The 23551-nt window shown below is 40.3% G+C and overlaps 1 protein-coding gene across 2 annotated transcripts in view; it reads right to left on the reverse strand.

Moving 5' to 3' along the window:
• iars2 (isoleucyl-tRNA synthetase 2, mitochondrial) overlaps window positions 1-23551 on the reverse strand; it is an 82286-nt gene that overhangs the window by 39407 nt on the left and 19328 nt on the right. For both annotated transcript variants that reach the window (XM_078229763.1, XM_078229764.1), the window contains exon 13: window positions 6387-6489. In XM_078229763.1, coding sequence (XP_078085889.1) covers window positions 6387-6489 — 103 coding nt within the window. The remainder of the gene's footprint in view (window positions 1-6386; window positions 6490-23551) is intronic.

Here is a 23551-nt window from a genome sequence, read left to right on the forward strand (position 1 = left end):
AACATTTAACAATAGGATTAGTTATTCAGACAAAATAAAACCTCCATGTTGGCCAGAACATCATTTATCAAGTATCAAGTAACTTCTTGTGATATTTTTCACTTGTCACATAATATTATTAGCCAATTTCCTTTCAAAGTTTGTATCTCTGTCCATTCTACCAGCTGATTTTAATTATCCCAGCAACCTCTTACACGAGTGCCAAATATGATTTTGAATTTTATATTAATCTTGAGGCAATCTGCAAAATCCATCATGGACAAAACTTACAGGAAGCAACTGTGGGATTCTGGGTCAGTGGGAAGGCGGATTACTTTGATCCTCAAAATTAAAATGGACTCCCCATCGTGAATAAATTAATTCACAAACACAGGACAAAATGTGAGAAATCACTTGATCAGCTGTGACTGTTGTTGCATGTCACATCATTTTACTGATGAAGCTTTGCACGACTGTAGCTTTGGAATGGAATCAGTGCAGAGAGCAGAATCTTTGTTGATGACACATGGACTGTATCTCAAAACCAGCAAGCTCAGGACCAAGTCCTGGCTAGTTTTTGGATCTGGCTGGATTTTGGGTCAGGCGGTTCAGGCCGGGTCATGGGTCACTTGGACCAGACAGGTGCACAAAACTGACAACTCATCACCGTACCAATGCAGCACTGAGCCAAACAAACCATTAAGCTATTTTACTCATCTAATAATAATTAGAATTCATGCATGCCAGCTTAAGTAAATGGCCAGTTTTTGGGCATTGCCGGTTTTCAGATAGCCAGGTTTGAGATACTGCACCTGTACATAGTTCATCATAGAAAACAAGATCTCTCTTTAACAAGGTTAAAATTTTCAGCAGAGAAAAAAATACTCAATACCATACAGCAACTGAAATGACTTCAGAACACATTTTATTTATTTTCCACCAGCATAAAGACACAGTGCTTGAGATAGGATACAGGGTTAACAGAGAGTTGGACGGACTAGGAAGTGGATCTAATGGATACATTCAGAGAGAGAGCATGGGCCAGGGTGGGGAGAGATGATGTACAAAAGAGTGGGATTCCGAGGGCATGGTAGCAGTGGGGAGAGCAGAACTTTGCTCGGTCGGCCAGGGAAGCAACAGAGGCAGCTGAACAGATCAACTCTATCTTGGTGACAAATAAATCTATGTGAATTCCTTGCACTTTCTTTTGGAAGAAAGGAGATTTAAGGAGACGGCTGGCATTGGGGTAAATAAGTTGTAGGTATCTTTACTCTGTACTGGACAGTTTTGGAAAAGGCTGAAACCCAGTAAACCTGATGTGGCCCAGTTAGATCTGGCGATGGTGGCCAAACCAGTTGAATGCTAGATATGTTCAGGTTTGCACCCCTTGAACTCCGTGGGACAGTATCGGGGGATGGCTAAGCTGGGAAATTGCAAAGATCTTGATGAGGACAAGGGCATTAAAAGTGAATGTAAAGGAATAGTCAAGCATATCAACAGCTGTAGAGTTATCATAATACTTGGTAGGACAAAGACTAGGAAGTTTTGAATTTTGACAGTGCAGACATAATTGAGCTGAGTTGAACAAGGAGATTTTTTTTTTAAAGGGGCAAATACAAAAGTAAGCGGTCAGAGATAGTCTTCTCAATAGCATCCTAATCATCTTTAATGACATACCACAAATTTCAACTTTGAATTGCGTAAACCACTAATAGCTGTAACACCCTAAGCCCCTTTATAGAGGAAGAAATGGATGAGCAAAAAGTCCGGTTATTGAAACTGGCAAATGCTCATAGCAAGTAGGAGTTATAGAGATTTAGGAATGAATTGAGAGAGAGAAAGGCTGAAGGCTCCATCACCAATAATTTGGGAAGGATGTACAAATGAGGATAGGGTCAGGGCACCAAAATCTAGCACGGCGGGTATTTGGGAAATCAAGTCTAGAAAAGGATAAAAGCAATGAACAAGAGTTTCAGCATCCAGATGGAATGAAGGTGTAAGATATCTGTGGGGGCAAACAAAGGTGAAGACAGATTGTCTTGATACTAGATGGGATATGGAACATGGAGTTCAGCTGTGGATCAGACAGAATGTTGAAGTTACGTACAGCCAACAAGCAGTTAGTATGGGGAAATGGAGTTAGTGAGGATGCTGCAATGGTTTGGGTGGTGGCTGCAAACAACAACTCATCCAAAACTTAATGTCAGACAGGCAGTCGACCACCAAAAAGAGAATAGTGGAATTTGTAGCAGAAAGGCAGGGCTGGGTATCACCAGGAGCATAAATGGAGATTTACCCCTTGCCTGAAGATGAGGTCGTTGAAGCACAACATATGGATAAGAAATGGAAAGCGTTGTGGTTAGATCCTTCAGGATCTCTGAAGGAGATTCTTCAGGATTGCTGAAGGAGATTCTATGAAAAGAAGCTATTGCCAGAGATGGGACAGGTAAGTGTTGAACAGTTAAGGATAGCCCCACTTACAGATTACAGCGGCGGATGATTGTGCATTATAATGGATCCTGTCAGGTATCAGGGAAAGATCGAGGAGGAATAAAACAATCACAAAGGATATTAGTTGTTGTCTTCTCGATGTCTTGAACAGGAAATTAGCCTTAAGAGGCATGAGCCAAGGAAGAGGCATACAAGCTGGCCAGAAAAAACAGCAGACCTGAGGATTGGGAGCATTTTAGAATTTAACAAAGGAGGACAAAGGGATTAAGATGGGGAAAATAGAGTATGAGAGTAAGCTTGCGGCAAACATAAAAACTGACTGTAAAAGCTGTCATAGGTACGTGAAGAGGAAATGATTGGTGAAGACAAGTGTAGGTCACTTGCGGTTAGAAACAGAGGAATGTATAATGGGGAAGAAATGGCTAACCAACTAAATACACACTTTGATTTTGTCTTCACAAAGGGGGACACAAACAACTTACCAGAAATGTTTAATGAGAGGGAAGAATTGAAGGAAATCAGTTTTAGTAGGGAAATGGTGTAGAGGAAATTGATAAGATTGAACGGCGATACATCCCCAGGGCCTGATAATCTACATCCCAGAGTACTAAAAGAAGTAGCCCTGGAAATAGTGGATGCATTTGTCGTCATCTCCCAAGGTTCTAGACTCCGAAGTCTAGCGAAGGGTAGCTAATGTAATCTTACAATGTAAAAAGGGAGGTAGAGAGAAAACAGGGATTTTTAGACCTGTCAGCCTGATGTCAGAAGTGGGAAAATGCTAGAGTTCATTATCAAAGATTTTATAGCAAAGCACTTGGAAAACAGTGGTGGAACTGGACAGAGTCAGCATGGATTTACAAAAGGGAAATCATGCTCGACAAATCTACTGGAACTCTTCGAGGATGGAACTAGTAACATGATCAGTGGAGCCAGTGGATGTGGTTTATTTGGACTCTCAGAAGGCTTTTGACAAGGTCCCACATAAGAGAGTTGCATATAAAATTGAAACACGTGATTGAGGGTCGTGTATTGAGATGGATAGAAAACTAGCTGGCAGGCAGGGAACAAAGAATAGGAATAAATGGGTGAGCTGTGAGGATGCACAGGTGCTTCAGTGTGATTTGGACAAGTTGAGAGAGTAGGCAAATGCATGGCAGGTGCAGTATAATGTGGTTAAACATTATCCACTTTGATAGCAAGGACAGGAAGACAGATTATCTGAATGGCTATAGATTGAGAGACAGGAATGTGCAACAAGACCTGGGTGTCCTTGTACACCAGTCGCTGAAAGTAAACATGTAGGTGCAACAGGTGGTGAAGAAGGTAAATGGTTTATTGGCCTTCATACAAGTACATTTGAGTTCAGGAGCGGGGATGTCTTGATGCAGTTATACAGGTGAGACCAGTGTGTGCAGGTTTTGGTTTCCTTATCTGAAGAAGGATGTTCTTGCTACGGAAGGAGTGTAGCGAAGACTTACCAGACTGATTCCTGGGATGACAGGACTGAAGATTGAGTCAGTTAGGATTATATTTGCAGGAGTTCAGAAGAATGAGGGGGATCTTACAGAAACCTAGAAAATTCTAACAGGAATAGATAGGGTGGATACAGGAAGGATGTTCCCGATGGCAGGAGAGTCCAGAACCAGGGGTCAGAGTTTGAGGATACGGGGTAGACCATTTAGGACGGAGATGAGGAGAAATTTATTCGCCCAGAGAGTGATGAGCCTGTGGCTCTACACAGAGAGCAGTTGAGGCCAAAATGTTTTATGTTTTCAAGAAGGAGCTAGACATAGCTCTTGGGGCTAAAGGGATCAAAGTGTATGGGGGGAATCCGGGAACATCCAACTCAGGTTACTGAGTTGGATGATCAGCCATGATCATAATGAATGGCGGAGCAGGTTTGAAGGGCTAAATGGTCTACTCCTGCTACTATTTTCTATGTTTCAATGTTTAGGGATTTGAACAGGAAGTCTGAAAGCATTGAGCAAGGAGCTTCCATATGACAATATGTTCAAAGATCTGCAAGGAAAGAGAGGGGAGAATTCAGACAAGTCAACAGTGGATTTTTAAAGTTGGATGCACAAAGGGGTGGGAGGGCTGGTAGGTTGCAGAACAGTGCCAAAGCAAAGTAAATCATTAAGTCAGTGAGTATTCAAATTTTAAAAAATAATTGTATTCAGATATAGATCTCATTGAAAAGATGAATTTGGAGATGGAACACTGGCAAAAACAGGAGACAGCAGTCAACTGAGAGATTGTGGGGGGTGGGAACAGCATTTGAGGAGGGTAGCTAACAACTAAGGTAACTAGGCAGATGGTCTGAAACTTTGAAACATGTCACTGATCTCCTTTGTACTTGGTCTTAAAGGTGAGGCAGAGGGAGAAGTTTATTGCAAAGTACTTCGCAAAATCTTTATCCCAGAAGAGGATATGGCCCTGGAGAAGGAAGTGCTCAACATGGTCATGCCCAAGTGGAGGATAAGTAACACGCTCTAATTTGTGGCTCCTGGATTTTAAGAAGTGGGGATGGGAACTAACAAGGAGATTGATTACACCGGGCTGGGGTGGAAGAGATGGTGAGTGACTTGGTGATGACACAAAGGCAGAACAGAGGGAACAGCCCAATAGACAAACAGTGGCAGTAGTGTTGGGAGAATAGTGAAAACACTGAAGAAGCTTCTGAGTCTCCTGCAAGACTTCTCTTCCATGTTGACTCAACTGAATTCTGGATTCTAATATTTGTCCCTCCCAACTATCCCAGCCTCTGGGAATGTGCTCTTAGCTTTGGTACTTTTGACAAGAAATTCTTGTTGAATTTCTACTTTAGCTGACCTCTGAGCTCTTGTTAAAGCTCCAAAAATTTCAAATGCATCACAATACTATTATACAATCTGTTCTTCTAAGATCATGTCCTGGCATTCCAGATACTTAATATAAACTCAACAGATGATTTGGAGCACCAGACTGAGTACCTACTGCCTGATGGAACCTACAGCAGAATGAAGGCAGCCTAAAACCGGATACTGGCACTGCTCATAATAGACAATGAAACGAGATGCCAAATATATCTCCACGACCTTTGCAATCGGTCAAATTGCGGAAAGGACAACATATAAATGGTTTCCCTCATTTGGATAACAGCATTAAATCATTTGAAAATGAAGGCTGAGTAAACAAACAAAATGGACGAATCTGCTTTTATTGTTTTTGTCGCTGCATGATTCCCAACCCTGGTATTTATAAACTGTACTGTGCAAACTGCAATATATCTACTTTACTGGCGTCAGTTTGCATTAAATATATCTGAGGGAAAAAGCAAAAACATACATCTTGGATAAATCAGATGATTTAGCTTAGAAGTGCTTCATGGCTCACAGCTCATTTAGGTTCATAGATATATCAGTTTAAAATACAAATTTGTAAAATTGATGTATGGCTATGAAAAATGATTGGTGCTGGCAAGGGGAAAAGAGAACTAAAATTCAATTCTGCACTCCCAAACTAAAAAACCAATATGTACCATGAACTATATTGTCAGCTTACAATATGAAATCATTATCTGTTTAACATTAACCAAAAGGACTAAGGAAAGGTGGTTGTTCTAGAACAGTTTAGTACTTTCCAATGGTTTTTGTTTTGCAGGAATCTGTTTTGGGGTTTAGATAGTTGTTAAAATTAAACCGATTTACCTTTGGTCAATTTTTATATTATTTTAGACAGACTGAGGATAGTTTTAATTTGCTCATTTTTACATGGCTGAAAGATAATAATGCAAATGTATTATGTCTTATGTTCATTTCCTTTTATATTCCAACAAGTTTCTTAATAAGTAACTTTCCTGTAATTAACATCTAAGATGCATGGGACTCCCATTCAATAGTCAGTACAGTAGTTTGAAGTTTTACACTTCTTCTTGTAATGTGTATGAGTGTATGACCTCTTCAGAGTGTACTAACCTTTTTTAAAACTTCCTTAGTCAGGAGTTGGTCCAAAGGTAGAGTCCACCAACAGTCAGTACCATGTTCTTCTACCAGTTTGATAAGGTGCTCCCTTGTATATCTGTGCAGGAAGAGGTACATCTGGTTTGGCAATCATATTGACAAATAGCAAGTTTACTTGAATCCAGAATTGGACTTTTGAATTAAATTCTTAAAAAGAGATTTCTGTATTTCGTTGACATTCAACATATGTGCTTCTGTTTCCCTTTTTTTTGGACTAGGAAGAGGTAGGAAGGAAATTGGACATAAGCCAATTAAGAGAAATGACCACAATGTAATGAACATTCAATAAATTCTCACATGTTCTGTACAAAAAGTAACATGTGTTTAAACTCTTGAGATTAAAGTCACCAATTCTCGGTACAAGGATGAAAAGCATACTGCAAGCCTCAGTCATTTCCTGGTAAATAGCAACCATATTTACAAAAGGCATGCAGTAACTCCTTGAAGCAACACCATGGGTGTGAATTTAACTCACTCAAAATTCATTAACAGAATTAAAATTGAATCAATTCAACAATTTGTTAAATTTGATCAGTTTTCAATGCTGTACATTAATAGATATAATGGAATGAGAAAATCAAATGTACTGTTTAATTAATAGAATATCTGTAGTATTAATTTGAACCTTTAAGCTAGTAACACACCAAAAGGCAGAAACAATAAACACCAAACCAAAGGGAAAAGACCATCGCTGAGCTGATTGTGAAGGATTTTCCCATTCTCTCCAAATTCCTTTGCATAAAATGTCCTTTACCGTCCTCAATTATCCAATTGTACACCAAGTGGCATGAGTTTGCACACCTCAAGGCATTGTGTGGTCCTGTACCAAATTCTGCTGAAAAGATTCCGTTTCTATGACAGCCAAAAGTCAATCATTCCAAACAAATAGTTCCTAAGGGGATCAGGACACCCATACCAAATAAATTGCTTGGCAAGCACAAATTAAATGACACAATTTCACCGACATGGGCCCAATATTTTTTATACTTTTGGAACAGCTCCTTTCATTTCTCTCACTGACAGCCATCATGACCCTCCTCTAATAGCTGCTCAATTTCTCATCTGGACTTGCTCCCTTTAAGCAGCTGATCAAATCACCAAAATGGTAAAGTCACTACAAAATAAATTTAGCTTTGCAGCACCCTTATTTGTTTTCAAATTCACTAAATTAAAAGAAAATTAGCTCCTTTCAATTTGAAAAATTCACTTATTTTTCAGCTTTGGTACCTCATAAACTAAATTACTGAAATAAAAATTCATATCGCACATGTATTTCAAAAAACTCCCTTCAAGATATTTGAATTCATGTTGGTTGCACTGGGTGTACAAAGTAGAGTTATTAAATATTTGCAGCATGGATAATCATTAACCCACATTTATTAACTTCCACATCAGCCAAAGGTCCATAGTGCTTTTTTAAAGAGACGCAAAAGTGAAATTTCTTTTTCATTGCTTTCCACTGGATGAAAAAGCTCTAAACAATGTCTGCAACTGAAAAGAAATACTGCTGAATTTTCTTTTATTCATTCTCAGGATGAGGGCATCGCTGTCAAGGCTGCCATTCATTGTCCATCTCCAGCAGAGCTGAGCGATTTGTTACATTTTGCAAGAACTGTTGAGGTGACAGCTATGAGTCAACGACATTTGTGGGAGACTGCAGTCAAATCTAGACTGGGCCAGGTAAAAACAAGTTTCGTTCCCACAACGAACCAGTTGAATTTTTGTGATAACCAACAACTTCATGGTCACTTTTACTGATGCCAACTTCTTTATTTTCTAGTTTATTTTTAAGTTGGGTTCTTATTCTCAATTTATGGCTACAGTTGAAGTCATGTTGTCTAAAGTGTGCACAATAAAATTAAAAGTAAATTTCATTTTTATGCAAACTTATGGTTGTTATAAGAGTTCAATTGAGTAGTTATTGTCAATATGTGTTTCTAAGACACATGGCGTCTATCTCCCAAAAGTTTTAGCACATATACCTCTGCCCTCTTGAACAGTCAAACCACAATATTACTGTGCCATAAAACTCAAGGCTAAAAAGCAGTGTTGGATTATTGACTTTTTGAACAAATATTCAATAGCAGGGAAAGAAAGCTGCAGAATCAATAAAAGTCAACTAACAGAAGCATTGGAAATTATAAAGTGTAAGTTTCAGCATAAAACAAGTTTATGCAACCTAAAGCCAACAAGTTATTTCTTCCAATGCAAGTAATTAGCTGATTGGAAAAACTTTGCCCCAGGTTTACAGGCCATAACAAGGAGGAGTTCTGGAATTACGTGACTTTCACTTGGTTTCAACGGCAAAGGGAATGAGGTAATACAGCTACCATGACACCAGCCAATAAGTTTATAGATTGATAGTGACTGTGCAGAATGCTTATCTACAGGGTAGAAACATAGCAGCAATAGACTGGTTACTTGCAGATGGAAGTTGGAAGTGAACTATATATGGTCTTCCCCATGACTGTCTTTCAAGACTGAGGGTAGAGAACCAGACAGACAAGATAACTTCCAACAACGACATTTCTACCCTGTTCAAGTGGATACACAGGTAACTAAGCAAACCCACTCTTCTGAAACAATGAGTAAGTTCCATGCAAATGCAAGAAAATCTCAAGTAATTGATCTTATTGCATGTGAGTAATAGTTTGCTTGTATGTATTAAAATGGAAATGACAGCCAGAAATTTAATGGCAGATTTGTAATTCTAAAACAAGAGATGTGTGAAGATCCAAGTCTATGGTGTGTTCGGAATATCTGCCTGTTACCTTTAAGATACTATTTCTAACTGCAGGACATAAAATATTTCTTCTTCAAAGCTTCTTTGATTGTAAGGATTATTTTCCTTATCTAGCTATAATGTTAAGGCAGGTGCTTTGTAGAGATACAGAAACTTATATGGCTGCACTAATGTTTGTGTTATTAGTTTACGTTTTATCTTGACATTTTTTGAACTCAACAAAGCTAATAATGGAAGTGAAAGGGTTGTTGGTTTGTTCCAATTAGATTTATTGTACTTTGTCTCATTTATATAATCTTCTACTCAAATTTATAGATTTCATGTTACACATTTTGCTGTGCACCAACTAAAAAATATAGCAAAAACACTTGAAATATTATACCGTTGATCACTGAGCGCTTAAGATTCCACCATGGGATAGTAACATACTGGAATGCATTATTCTAAACAGGTTAATTAGTCTTTTCTTTAAAATGACAATTTCAAAAGAACATGTTGAGCTTCAATAAAATCATATCACAGCGCATAATTTCATGGGCGTTTGTTAAAAAGGAATTTATTTTTAAGTAATCACATTAACTTTGGTCCTCAGTTTGCCTAAACTGAGTAAATGTAAACGCCAATATTAAGTGCCTCAGAACACAGAATGTTGGCACTTAGCACATCAACTTGTAAGATAGATACACAACAGTGTTAATGAACTCACATTGGCATCTTTGGAAGTTTAGCTGAGTATATTAACAAAACTTATGTTGGATGACCTGTAGTTACATTTGCAGAACAAATCCCAGCTCATTTTTAGCAAGTTTTTAAACCCTGATTGTGGCTCCGAGATTGCCATCACCACATCAAAGATCAATCAGCCCAACAAGGCTTGTCCCTCTCCTATTTCAATCTTCTCAACCTTGTATCCAAATCTGTTCTGGATGTCCATGAAGAATGTATGACTACACCCAGACTATCAGAAATCTTTATTCCCCTTTTGTGAAGCATATATTCCATTTATTTTAATAGTTTCTACTTTTGAACTTTAGCATAATGTTGAATAATTAGACCAAAGTCATATTTAGGATTATAGAACTATGTCTGTACATTAGGATTATAGAACTATGCATGTACACTCTTTTATCCAAGCTCTAAATTGCGATTCTTGTGTTTCCCCTAATGTTCTGAGTCATTCTGGAGGTCCTCCAAACACCCTAAAATCTAATGTGTGCTTGGTAGTAAAATGAAACGGTTAACACCTTTTTAAAACAGTCCTCCTGTTCTTATGCCATTGTCTCATTAGAAATCAACATCCTCTACAAATAAGTGTGTAAGATAATATGCTAATCTATTTAATACAATTGATAACACTATGTTTCTACCACAGATCAGCTTCAACAATGGAAAGAACAATTACATTATCATGATTTTGGAAGAGTAAATACAGCATGAAAAAGTCATTAAAAAGACAAGAGAACAACAGTGTGCATCAGGTGTAACAGCAACTCCATTTGGATGGCACTGGCTTCCAGTGGAGCTGCTGTTACTTTCGATGGGCACTTACATATCAAGGATCCCTTCCCTATTGAAGGCACATTGCTTCTACAAAGTAACCAACTCCGTAGTGTTGCTGATTTTAAATAAGGTGAAGGTGTACAGGACTATGACCTATGAATTGACAGCCATTGCAATTACAGATTTGCCTGTCAGTTCTATAGGCCACTATTTTGTTCACCACAATTTTGCAAACGTTTAATCCACTTCGGACTACAATTTATCTGTATTTTCTAAATTATATAATAGATCTGAATTTAATCCACTGTAACAGTTCAAATGAACTGATGTTCTTTTGCATGTTAGAAAATAAAACATCTTTACAAACTCAGGATGTGTTCCAACTAATTTCTCGACTTATTATAAACGTGTATTGACTTTCGGACTAATTCTCAAAATAGTCATAAGTGAACATGCTAACAAGTTTTACCTTGAACACACTATAAAAATGTGAATACTTTCGTGTCTCCTAATTATGATTTTCTAATCCAGAAATGCGTGTCCTTCATGCAAACCAGCCTCCCATCCATTGACTCTGTCTACACTTCCCGCTGCCTCGGCAAAGCAGCCAGCAAAATTAAGAACCCCACACACCCCCGATATTCTCTCTTCCACCTTCTTCCGGGAAAAAGATACAAAAGTCCGAGGTCATGTACCAACCGACTCAAGAACTGCTTCTTCCCTGCTGCCATCAGACTTTTGAATGGACCCACCTTGCATTAAGTTGATTTTTCTCGACACCCTAGCTATGACCGTAACACTACATTCTGCATTTTCTCATTTCCTTCTCTATGAACAGTATGCTTTGCCTGTATAGCGCGCAAGAAACAATACTTTTCACTGTATACTAATACATGTAACAATAATAAATCAAATCTAATCAAATAGCAATCATGGAGACAGAAGAGTTTGAAAATGTGCCAAGAAAAAATAATTTTTACTTAAGTAGCAACTACAGGTTTCAAAACTCGGAATTTATCAAGATCACAAGGCAAATATATCACTGCTACACTTTCAAAGATGGTTTGTTTCTGTGTATATTATATTTTTGTTTCCTTCAAAGTTGAAATGATTATTTGTAAAGATTCAATTTTTTCCTGTTCCCCGATGGAGCAAACTCAGAGGAGTAGTGGAAGCCCTTCAACAACTGCACATCTGCTATGAGTCTAAAAATGCGTGAGAACTTCTGAAACAGGTCACAAACGTTTCTGAATTTCAGGAGATAATCCATACTTAAAGGATGGCCCCTGCATCTGGCACCATCTGACACTGAAGTTTGCCACCAGTGTTATCCTGTTCCCAGGAATAAGAGACAAAAATCACACGAGATGTGGCTCTATTTCTCTGGAGGAAGCTTCACTACCTTCTTGATGTTGCTGAACTCTGTTTAACTTTAAAGTTTCCATGCTGCCCAATCCCCAATAATGTAATCCAAAAGAAGATCTTTAGTGGTCAGATAAGATTAAGGGGAAAAATAAAAGACGTTGCAAACATGGGGGTACAATAGCACTGCACAATGAAATAACAAAATTGTTCTTGAAACTGGATTTCTGAGGCATGACTTTATCAAAATTAAATGTTTAGTAGTACTCGGTTAAGTAATTCAAACATCTACCAATCTAATTCGATGGAGGATACACTATGGTGACGAATTTCCCATTTTACACCTTTATCAAGGACACTGCTAAATATTATGAATGTAAGATTAAATAAAAACTCGCCAAAGATTTAGTAAAGTGCATAAAAGTTACACAGGCCAAAATGCGCTTGCCACATGCATACTGGAGCTCTTAGCCAGTAGAAATCTAATCCAGTTTGATAAGTATTCAGGGTAAGATGAGCATTACATTTGATTAATTTCTCACTTAATGCTATTAACATCAAGTCTGGATTTTGTTCTGAATGATGTTATAAGAGAACAATTTTAAAAATACAGCAAGACCATGATGAATTAAGCCCACTGGATACTCTATAACACAATAAGTTTTAAGACAGAAATTGAGAAGGATGACAGAAATCTAGATAGCAGATTTGAGGATAGCCAATTTTGAGGGGCTGAGAATAGAATATGGGAAAAATAAAATTGATAATATTATCAATGGTGTAGAATAGCAATGGGAAACATAGAATCATGGAGTGATTACAGCACAGAGCCTTATCTGTGTCAGCTCCCTGCAAGGACAACTCACTTCAGTCCCCTCGTCTGCAGTTCCCTTGCAATTCTTTTCTCCAGATAATTATCCAATTCTCTTTTGAAAACCTCAGTTGTAACTGCCTCCACCTCACTCTCAGGCAGTGCATGTCAGATCTTAATCACTCGCCGCGTGAAAATAAGATTTTCCTCATGTCACCATTGCTTATTCTGCTAATCATCTTAAATCGGTTCTTGACCCTTCCACCATTGGAAACAGTTCCTCCTTATCTACTCCGTCCAGATCCCTCATGATTTTGAATACTTCTATCAAATCTCCTCTCAGCCTTCTCTTCTCCAAGGCAAATAGCTTCAGCTTTTCCAACTTACCCTCATAACTGAATTTCCTCGTCCCTGGAGCCATTCTCTTGAATCTTTGCGGCACCCTCTCCAATGCCTTCACATCTTTCCAAATGCGTGATGCCCGGAACCGGACAGAATACTCCAGTTGAAGTCAAACCAGTATTTATCATAATGTTTTGTACTGTGCCCCTATTTATAAAGCCCAGAATCACAAATATTTTATTGAGCACTTTCTCAGTCTGTCCTGCCATGATTTGTGTACGTATACCCCTAGGTTCCCCTGCTCCTGCACATCTTTTAGTATCCTTCATTTTATATTGTCTCTCTTCATTCTTTCCACCAAATGAATCACTTCACACACCTCTGCATTAAATTTCATCTGACACATGTCCACCTATTCCATCAGCCTATCAACATCCTTTTGAAGTTTAACACTCCTCTCCTCACAGTTGACAATATGGGTAGAGTACGTCAAATCGTGCAACCTCGGGACCAGGTTTGTAACAGATTTCGGAACTTGCCGGTTTTCAGGAAGAAGATCGGAACGTATTAGTTCAGTGAATGGGGGTACAACATGATCAATCTTCTCTCTGGGGCGGATGGGGTGAAGGTTCGCTCAGCCACCCAGAACACAGGAAATATTCAATGCAGCAATTCCCTGAACTGTCCCGAGCAGGGTCAGGTGGGGTCAAGGTTCACTAAGCCACTCGAGTGCGGGAAAAAAAATGTCCGGTTTTTGGGTAGCTGGATTTGAGGTAATCGACCTGTACCTTACATTGCAAGACAACTGTGCAACAGAGTAAAGAAAATATATCTTCCACCGAGAAACAGAAATAAACAAAAACTGAGATACCATGGATAAATAAAGATACAAAGAGAAGACAGAATAAAAAAAAGAGCCACACAAAAAAAACATGAATAGCAGAAGAAATCACGGTAAGGGAGAATACAGCGACTTTAGGAAGGAGGTCAAAAAACAATTAGGAAGGCAAATACAAACATGACATTAAGTTACCAAGGAACATAAAACAAAATAGTAAAATGTTCTATAGGCACGTAAATAAATAGAGGTCAGAATAGGAATAAGACCAGTAGGAACATAAGAGCATGAAAACATAAAAAAATAAGAGCAGGAGTAGGCTAATTAACCCCTTGAGACTGCTCAGCCATTAAATAAGGTCATGGCTAATCGAATTGTTGCCTGAACTCTACTTTCCTGCCTGAACCCTACAAGCCTAGACTCCCTCGGTAAATCAAAAATCTGTCTAATTCAGCCTTGAATTCATTCAGTGACCTAGCCTCCACTGGTCTCTGCGGAAGAGAATTCAAAAGATTAATGACCCTCATAGAAGAAATTCCTCCTTATCCCTGCTTTAATGGGAGATCCTTTATTCTGAAATGATTTGCCTTGGTCCTAGATTCCCCCACAAGGAGCAACATCAAGTACTCTCCGAATCTTATGTGTTTTAATAAGGTCACCTCTCATTCTTCTAAACATCAATGAGCACACGTCCAACCTACTCAACCTATCCTCATAATACAACCCTCTCAGCCGAGGAATTAACCCAGTAAAGCTTCTTGGAATTGCCTCCATTGCAAGTATATCCCTCCTTAAATAAGGAGACCAAATTGTACTGTGGGTGCAGTCTCACCAATGTCCTGTACCAATGAAGCAACATTCCCTACGTTATACTCCATTCCCCTTGCACTAAAGGTTAATATTCAATTTGCTTTCTGAATTACTTGCCATATTTGCATGCTATCTTTTTGTGATTCAAGCCCAAAGATATCTATATCTCTACTGCAGAATTCTACAGTCCTTTTCCATTAAATAAAATTCTGCTTTTCTGTTCTTCCCACTAAAGTGGACAACCTGATATTTTCTTATATCATACTCCATTTGCCAAATTTTGTCCATTCGCTTAACCTGTCTATTTCTCTTTGCAGACTTTTTGTATCCTTCTCACAACTTAATTCTTACCCAAGCGATGAAGAGGATACCAAGCACAGGCAGTGACAGCAAAATGGCAGAAATGGTAAATAATTACTTAGCTTTGGTATTTACCAGGGAGGCAAATCAGGGGGACATGATATTGAAACATGTGATTGGAAATGGTATAAATCACATTTACAATGAAAGGAGGAGAAATATTAAATAAACTATCAAACTGAGCGAGGATAAAACCTGTGATTGAAGGTAATTTTATCTTAAAAGGACCAAGGGAAGAGACAGGGCCTCCTATTACAGATTTCATAACATGTTGTGTTGTGTTGTAGGACTGATAGCAAACATTATACCAATATTTAGGGGAGACACATCCAAGCATCTATCATCAGTTAGCTTAAGGTTGGTGGTAAGAAGTATAATAAAGTCTCCATTTAAAAGAAAACAGAATAAATCTCAAAAACAAAACAATGAGTAGTCGGCATGAATTTCAAAAAGGGAAAATGTTGATGGACCAACTCACTGATTTTTTTAAACAGGCGGCAGGGAGAGTAGACAAGGGTAAAATAGTAGATGCAATTTATCAAAATGGTCAAAAGGCCTTCGATAAAGTACTGAAGAGACTAATGAGTAAGATCAGAGCATGCAGAGGCAGGGGACAAACAACAGATTATTTAGCTAGCTGACTGCAATACAGAAAGCAACGAGTAGAGGTTAAGGGCAGCTGTTCAGAAAGACAGAGAGTAGGAAGTGGGAACTTGTGGAGCATTGTGTGAACAGGAGACCAATATGAATGGGGGAATTAACATGGATCAGCATTTGAGGCCTTAATTGCAGCTCATCAGAAAATAGAGGTAGGGTAATAGCAAGGGAAACACTGAAGAATAGATCTTTTTTAAACAATTATGTGCATAACTGTTACTAATGTAACTGTTTAATGCACCGTCCAGTTTGTGTCATTATATTTCAAGGATCTGTTGAACGTGGATCTATGCCAGAGAGCTGAAAAGTAATTGATGTAGTACCAATTTTTCAGACAGAGCTAATCGTGGTAATTACAGTTCAATTGCCTAACATCTGTGGCAGAGAAAAAAATTTAAAACGCCTTCAAATAAGGATGCAATTGCCAACTTTCTAGATGAAGTGAAAACATTAGAAGTAGCCATCACACATTTCAAATGGGATGGTAGTAGTGGAAAAACCGCAGAATTCTTCGGGAAGGTAGGAAGGTAGAGGATACGTACTGGAATGTAGGAAGGTAGAAAGGTAGAGGATACATACTGGATGGAGTGAAAGGGACTTTGGGGAAGCTTTTGACAAGGCATTATATGAATATTATTAGAGAAGATAAAGAGGATTGAAACCTAAACTAAAAGCTGGTTAGATGGAAAGAGAGAGAAAAGGCGCCAAAAACAGAATTCTGCAGATGTTGAGAATCTGAAATAAAAACAGAAAATGCTCCAAATACTCAGCAGGTCAGGCAACAACATCTGTGGAGAGAGAGACAAACAGAGTTCAGGTTAGTAAAGTGAACTCTGCTTTTCTCGCCACAAATGCTACCTGACCTAAATATTTCCATCTGTTAAAGACAATTTTTTTTTTAATAGAATCGTTGAAAGTTGGTAATATTGTTCCACATGCTTCAATTTTGGATTGTGTTCTGTTCAGTAAGAGAAGAGGTGGATAACTTGAATGGAACTATTTGCTTGCATGTGGAGTAAACAACAAAATGGACTAATTGGGCTGGATTAACCTGCTTTGTTTGTTGAAAATTGCATGTATTTCTGCATATTGAAAGCTAGAAACTACCATCTCATTGAAAATCTAGTGTTCCTGTTAGTTATATGGTTATAGGTGAAATTATAACCCAGAACACACAAATTTAAAAAAATCATTGGACAATTTAATAAAGCGAGGTGTTTGTTTTCCAATTCAAAGCACTTTTTATGCATCCTAAAGGATTGGAGAATGCATTCCCCAACTAACCAAACCCACTGGTCTCCACCCTTTTCCAAAGCCACGTAGAATATTAGTCATGACAAAAACCTGATTGCACTGTTCAAAGTCCTGCACAAGCTGGAACACAGCTGCTATTCCAACAACTTCCCCGCAATAATGAAAATAGGAATCTAGGTGAGATTGCAATATTACTATTCCACTTAGAACATAGAACAGTACAGCACAGAACAGGCCCTTCGGCCCACGTTGTTGTGCTGAGCTTTGTCTGAAACCCAGATCAAGCTATTTCCTCCCTATCATCCCGAAGTACTCCATGTGCCTATCCAATAGCTTCTTAAAGGTTCCTAAAGTTTCTGACTCCACTATCACTGCAGGCAGTCCATTCCACACCCCAACCACTCTCTGAGTAAAAAACCTACCTCGGACATCCTTCCTATATCTCCCACCATGAACCCGATAGTTATGTCCCCTAGTTACCACTCCATTCACCCGAGGAAATAGTCTTTGAACGTTCACTCTATCGATCCCCCTCATCATCTTATAAACCTCTATCAAGTCTCCTCTCAACCTCCTCCGCTCTAAAGAGAAAAGCCCAAGTTCCCTCAACCTTTCCTCATAAGACCTACCCTCCAAACCAGGAAGCATCCTGGTAAATCTCCTTTGCACTCTTTCCAGTGTCTCCACATCCTTCTTGTAGTGAGGTGACCAGAACTGCACACAATATTCCAAATGTGGTCTCACCAAGGTCCTGTACAGTTGCAGCATAACCCCACGGCTCTTAAACTCAATCCCTCTGTTAATGAATGCCAATACACTATAGGCCTTCTTCACGGCTCTATCCACTTGAGTGGCAACCTTCAGAGACCTATGGATATGAACCCCAAGATCTCTCTGTTCCTCCACATTCTTCAGAACCCTACCTTTGACCCTGTAATCTACATTTAAATTTGTCCTACCAAAATGAATCACCTCGCATTTGTCAGGGTTAAACTCCATTTGCCATTTTTCAGCCCAGCTCTGCATCCTATCTATATCTCTTTGCAGCCTACAACAGCCCTCCACCTCATCCACTACTCCACCAATCTTGGTGTCATCAGCAAATTTACTGATCCACCCTTCAGCCCCCTCCTCCAAGTCATTTATAAAAATGACAAATAGCAGAGGACCAAGCACTGACCCCTGTGGCACTCCGCTGGTAACCGGTTTCCAGTCCGAAAATTTTCCATCCACCACCACCCTCTGTCTTCTGTTAGATAGCCAGTTACCTATCCAATCGGCCAAACTTCCCTCTATCCCACACATCCTTACTTTCTTCATAAGCCGACCATGGGGGACTTTATCAAACGCCTTACTAAAATCCATGTATATGACATCAACTGCACTACCTTCATCTACATACTTAGTTACCTCCTCAAAAAATTCTATCAAATTTGTGAGGCAAGACTTGCCCTTCACAAATCCGTGCTGACTATCCCGGATTAAGCTGCATCTTTCTAAATGGTCGTAAATCATATCCCTGAGGACCTTTTCCATCAACTTACCAACCACCGAAGTAAGACTAACCGGCCTATAATTACCAGGGTCATTTCTATTCCCTTTCTTAAACAGAGGAACCACATTCGCCACTCTCCAGTCCTCTGGCACCACCCCTGTGGACAGTGAGGACACAAAGATCAATGCCTAAGGCTCTGCTATCTCATCCCTTGCCTCCCAAAGAATCCTAGGATATATTTCATCAGGCCCAGGGGACTTATCAACTTTCAGTTTATTCAAAATTGCTAGTACATCTTCCCTCCGAACATCTACTTCCTCCAGCCTATCAGCCTGTGACACCCTCTCTTCCTCAAAAACATGGCCCCTCTCCTTGGTGAACACCGAAGAAAAGTATTCATTCATCACCTCTCCTATCTCTTCTGACTCCATGCACAAATTCCCACTGCCGTCCTTGACCGGCCCCAGCCTCACCCTGGTCATTCTTTTATTCCTCACATAAGAGTAAAAAGCCTTGGGGTTTTCCTTGATCCGACCCGCCAAGGACTTCTCATGCCCCCTCCTAGCTCTCCTAAGCCCCTTTTTCAGCTCATTTCTTGCTAACTTGTAACCCTCCATCGAGCCAACTGAACCTTGTTTTCTCAACCTTACATATGCTTCCTTCTTCCTCTTGACAAGACATTCCACCTCTTTTGTGAACCATGGTTCCCTCACTCGGCCATTTCCTCTCTGCCTGGCAGGGACATACCTATCAAGGACACGCAGTATTTGTTCCTTGAAAAAGTTCCACTTTTCATTAGTGCCTTTCCCTGACAATTTTTGTTCCCATCCTATGCTTCCTAATTCCCGCCTGATTGCATCATAATTACCTCTCCCCCAATTGTAAACTATGCCCTGCCGCATGGCCCTCTCCCTCTCCATTGCAATAACAAAAGACACCGAATTGTGGTCACTATCTTCAAAGTGCTCTCCCTCAACCAAATCCAACACTTGGCCCGGTTCATTTCCCATTACCAAATCCAATGTGGCCCCACCTCTTGTCGGCTTATCCACATATTGTGTCAGGAACCCCTCCTGCACACACTGCACAAAAACTGCCCCATCCGAACTATTCGACCTATAAAGGCTCCAATCAATATTTGGAAAGTTAAAGTCCCCCATGACAACTACCCTGTGACCTCCACACCCATCCATAATCTGCTTAGCAATTTCTTGCTCCACATCTCTATTACTATTTGGGGGCCTATAGTAAACTCCTAACAACGTGACCGCTCCTTTCCTATTCCTAACCTCAGCCCATATTACCTCTGTAGGCAGATCCCCTTCGAAATGCCTTTCTGCAGCCGTTACACTCTCCTTGATTAACAATGCCACTCCTCCACCTCTTTTACCAGCTACCCTACACTTACTGAAACATCTATACCCCAGAACTTCCAACAACCATTCCTGTCCTTGTTCTACCCATGTCTCCGTAATGGCCACAACATCGTAGTCCCAAGTGCCAATCCACTTGTAACCTTTAAAACTTTAGATCACCTAGAAACAATACTTCCACCTACAAGTTGTCTTTATTCATGTCAGAATATCCCAGGGTACTTTGCATAAGGAATTACTTTTGAACTGCAATGAACATCACGTCGGCACAAACATTTTGTTGGGCAGACTGTTGAATTCTCTGTTTTTGAGACTAAAGTCAGAATTCTCCAACCTCGCCCGCGACTGGGATTCTCCAGTTCCGCTGCAGTGCAAGGAGTTTTGGTTGAGCGCCAAATTCTCCATTCTCGCTGCCAGCAGTAGCGGAGCGAATGAGATTGGAGACTTCCTCCTCAGTGCAGTGGGTTCATGGCTCTGACAGCGCCTTTCCTGCTGGTCAGAATAGCAGGATCCTGCACCAGATTCTTTGCTTGGAACCTCATTAATTATAAACAGGCAGATTCCCCTCCGAATCTCCTGACGGGCTAATAGCTGATTCGTCCACCCAACATTAGCTGGTGAGTTTGAAGGTCCCGGTGCCATTTTAGATACCAGTCCAGCACACTCACATTACTCTCTCCAGCCCACCTGTCTTCACATTTGGTGTTTGCTACCAAATAAACCTGTTGGACTTTAACCTGGTGTTGTTAAAACTCTTACTGTGTTCACCAGACTGTGCAGGGTTTCAGCAAACCAGAGGGAAAAAAGGCTAGCAGCCCCAAGAAGAAGTCTGTTCCTCAATTCAACCACCTTTTCCCCAAGCCCATCACCTACAAGGTGCTCAAGGCGCACTTGGACCTCGAATCACCGAATCTGGAGACTTCTTCCACTCCCCTCCAATAAATGGTGGTATCCCTTTGATCTCCTTGTTTGTGAGCTTTTCATGCAGCCTTGCTGGGGTCCAGATTCCCTCCCATCAGTCTTCCCTCTGCCTCCAATTGTTCACCTTCATCATCTACCGCATTGCCCCTCTGCCTGCCATAGTGAAGTCTTGCCCTTTCCCTCCCTCCTTCCACATTGCCCCCCTTGTCTTCATAAGCCTCTAGCTCTCCAAATGAGCATCACGACTGAGTGCCTTTCACTCGCCTTTCCCTGTACTCCTGCACATTGTAAGATTGCTTGAATAGAAACAATGTCCTCTTGAATGCCTCGATTGAAGGTGCCTCCACCACACTTCCAGGCAGTAAATTCCAGACCAGAACCACTCGTATGAAAACCTCTATTTTCTCATATCACATTTGCTTCTTTTGCGAAACACCTTAAATCTGTGCCTTCTCAAACAAAGAGAACAAAGAACAAAGAAAACTACAGCACAGGAACAGGCCCTTCAGCCCTCCAAGCCTGCACTAACCATGCTGCCCAACTTAACTAAAACCCCCTACCCTTCCGGGGACCATATTCCTCTATTCCCATCCTATTCATGTATTTGTCAAGACGCCCCTTAAAAGCCACTACCGTATCCGCTTCCACTACCTCCCCTGGTAGCGAGTTCCAGACACCCACCACCCTCTCTATAAAAATCTGCCTCGTACATCTCCTTTAAACCTTGCCTCTTGCACTTTAAACCTATGCCCCCTAGTAATTGACTCTTCCATCCTGGGAAAAAGCTTCTGACTATCCACTCTGTCCATGCCTCTCATAATTTTGTAACTTCTATCAGGTCGCCCCTCAACCTTTGTCATTCCAGTGAGAACAAACCAAGTTTCTCCAACCTCTCCTCATAGCTAATGCCCTCCATACCAGGCAACATCCTGGTAAATCTTTTCTGTACCCTCCTCAAAGCCTCCACATCTTTCTGGTAGTGTGACGACCAGAATTGAACACTATATTCCAAATACGGCCTAACTAAGGTTCTATAGAGCTGCAACATGACTTGCCAATTTTTACACTCAATGCCCCGGCCGATGAAGGCAAGCATGCCTTTTGCCTTCTTGACTACCTTCTCCACCTGCGTTGCCACTTTCAGTGACCTGTGTACCTGTACACCCAGATCCCTTTGCCTATCAATACTCTTAAGGGTTCTGCCATTTACTGTATATTTCCTATCTGTATTAGACCTTCCAAAATGCATTACCTCACATTTGGCCGGATTAAACTCCATCTGCCATCTCTCTGCCCAAGTCTCCATCCGATCTATATCCTGCTGTATCTTCTGACGGTCCTCATCGCTATCCGCAAATCCACCAATCTTTGTGTTGTCCGCAAACTTACTAATCAAACCAGTTACATTTTCCTCCAAATAATTTATATATACTACAAACAGCAAAGGTCCCAGGACTGATCCCTGAGGAACGCCACTTGTCACAGCCCTCCATTCAGAAATGCACTCTTCCACTGCTACCCTCTGCCCTCTTTGACCGAGCCAGTTTTGGATCCACCTTGCCAGCTCACCTCTGATCCCATGCGACTTCACCTTCTGCACCAGTCTGCCATGAGGGACCTTGTCAAAGGCCTTACTGAAGTCCATGTAAACATCCACTGCCCTACCCTCATCAATAATCTTCGTCACTTCCTCGAAAAACTCGATCAAGTTAGTGAGACACGACGTCCCCTTCACAAAACCATGTTGCCTCTCACTAATACGTCCACTTATTTCCAAGTGGGAATAAATCCTGTCTCGAAGAATCCTCTCCAATAATTTCCCTACCACTGATGTAAGGCTCACCGGCCTGTAATTACCTGGATTATTCTTGCTACCCTTCTTAAACAAAGGAACAACATTGGCACGCATTCTTGATCCTTTTGCAAAAGAGAACGGTTTCTCCCTATCTACTCTATCCAGCCTCCTCATGATTTGAATGTCTCTATCAAATCTCCTCTCAAGTCTTCTTCTCTCCAAACCTCTCCAATCTATCATCCCTGGAACCATTCTCGTAAACCTCTTCTGCAGATCCTTCCTATTGTGTGGCTCCCTGAACTGTACACAATATTCCAGCTGAGGTCTAACTAGTGTCTTGTACAAGTTCAGCATAAACTCCTTGCTCTTGTACTCTATGCCCCTATTAATAGAGCCCAGAATATTATATACTCTATTAATTGCTCTCTAAACCTTCAATGATCTATGCATGTACACACACAGGTCATTCTGTGCCTGCACCTCCTTAAGAATTTTACCTCTTATTTTGTATTGTCTGTCCATGTTTTTCCTACCAAAATGCATCACCTCACACTTCTCCGTATTGGCCACTGATCTGTCCACTTCAGCTACTTGAAGTTCTACACTGTCCTCTTCAGTTTACAATACTTACAAGTTTTGTGTCATCCTCAATCTTTGAAATTGTCCCCTGCACACCAAGATCTGGATCATTAATATCCATCAGGAAAAGCAAGAGTCCCAATACCGACCCCGGGGAAAACTTCCTTCAACCCGAATAATATCTGCTTCCCATTACTCTGTGCTTCCTATTATTCAGCCAATTTTGTATTCAAACTTGAAACAGGTGAGGTCCCAGAGGATTGGAGGATAGCCAATGTGG

Source organism: Mustelus asterias, chromosome 15 (assembly GCF_964213995.1).
Source record: "Mustelus asterias chromosome 15, sMusAst1.hap1.1, whole genome shotgun sequence".
NCBI classification, from domain to species: Eukaryota; Metazoa; Chordata; class Chondrichthyes; order Carcharhiniformes; family Triakidae; genus Mustelus; species Mustelus asterias.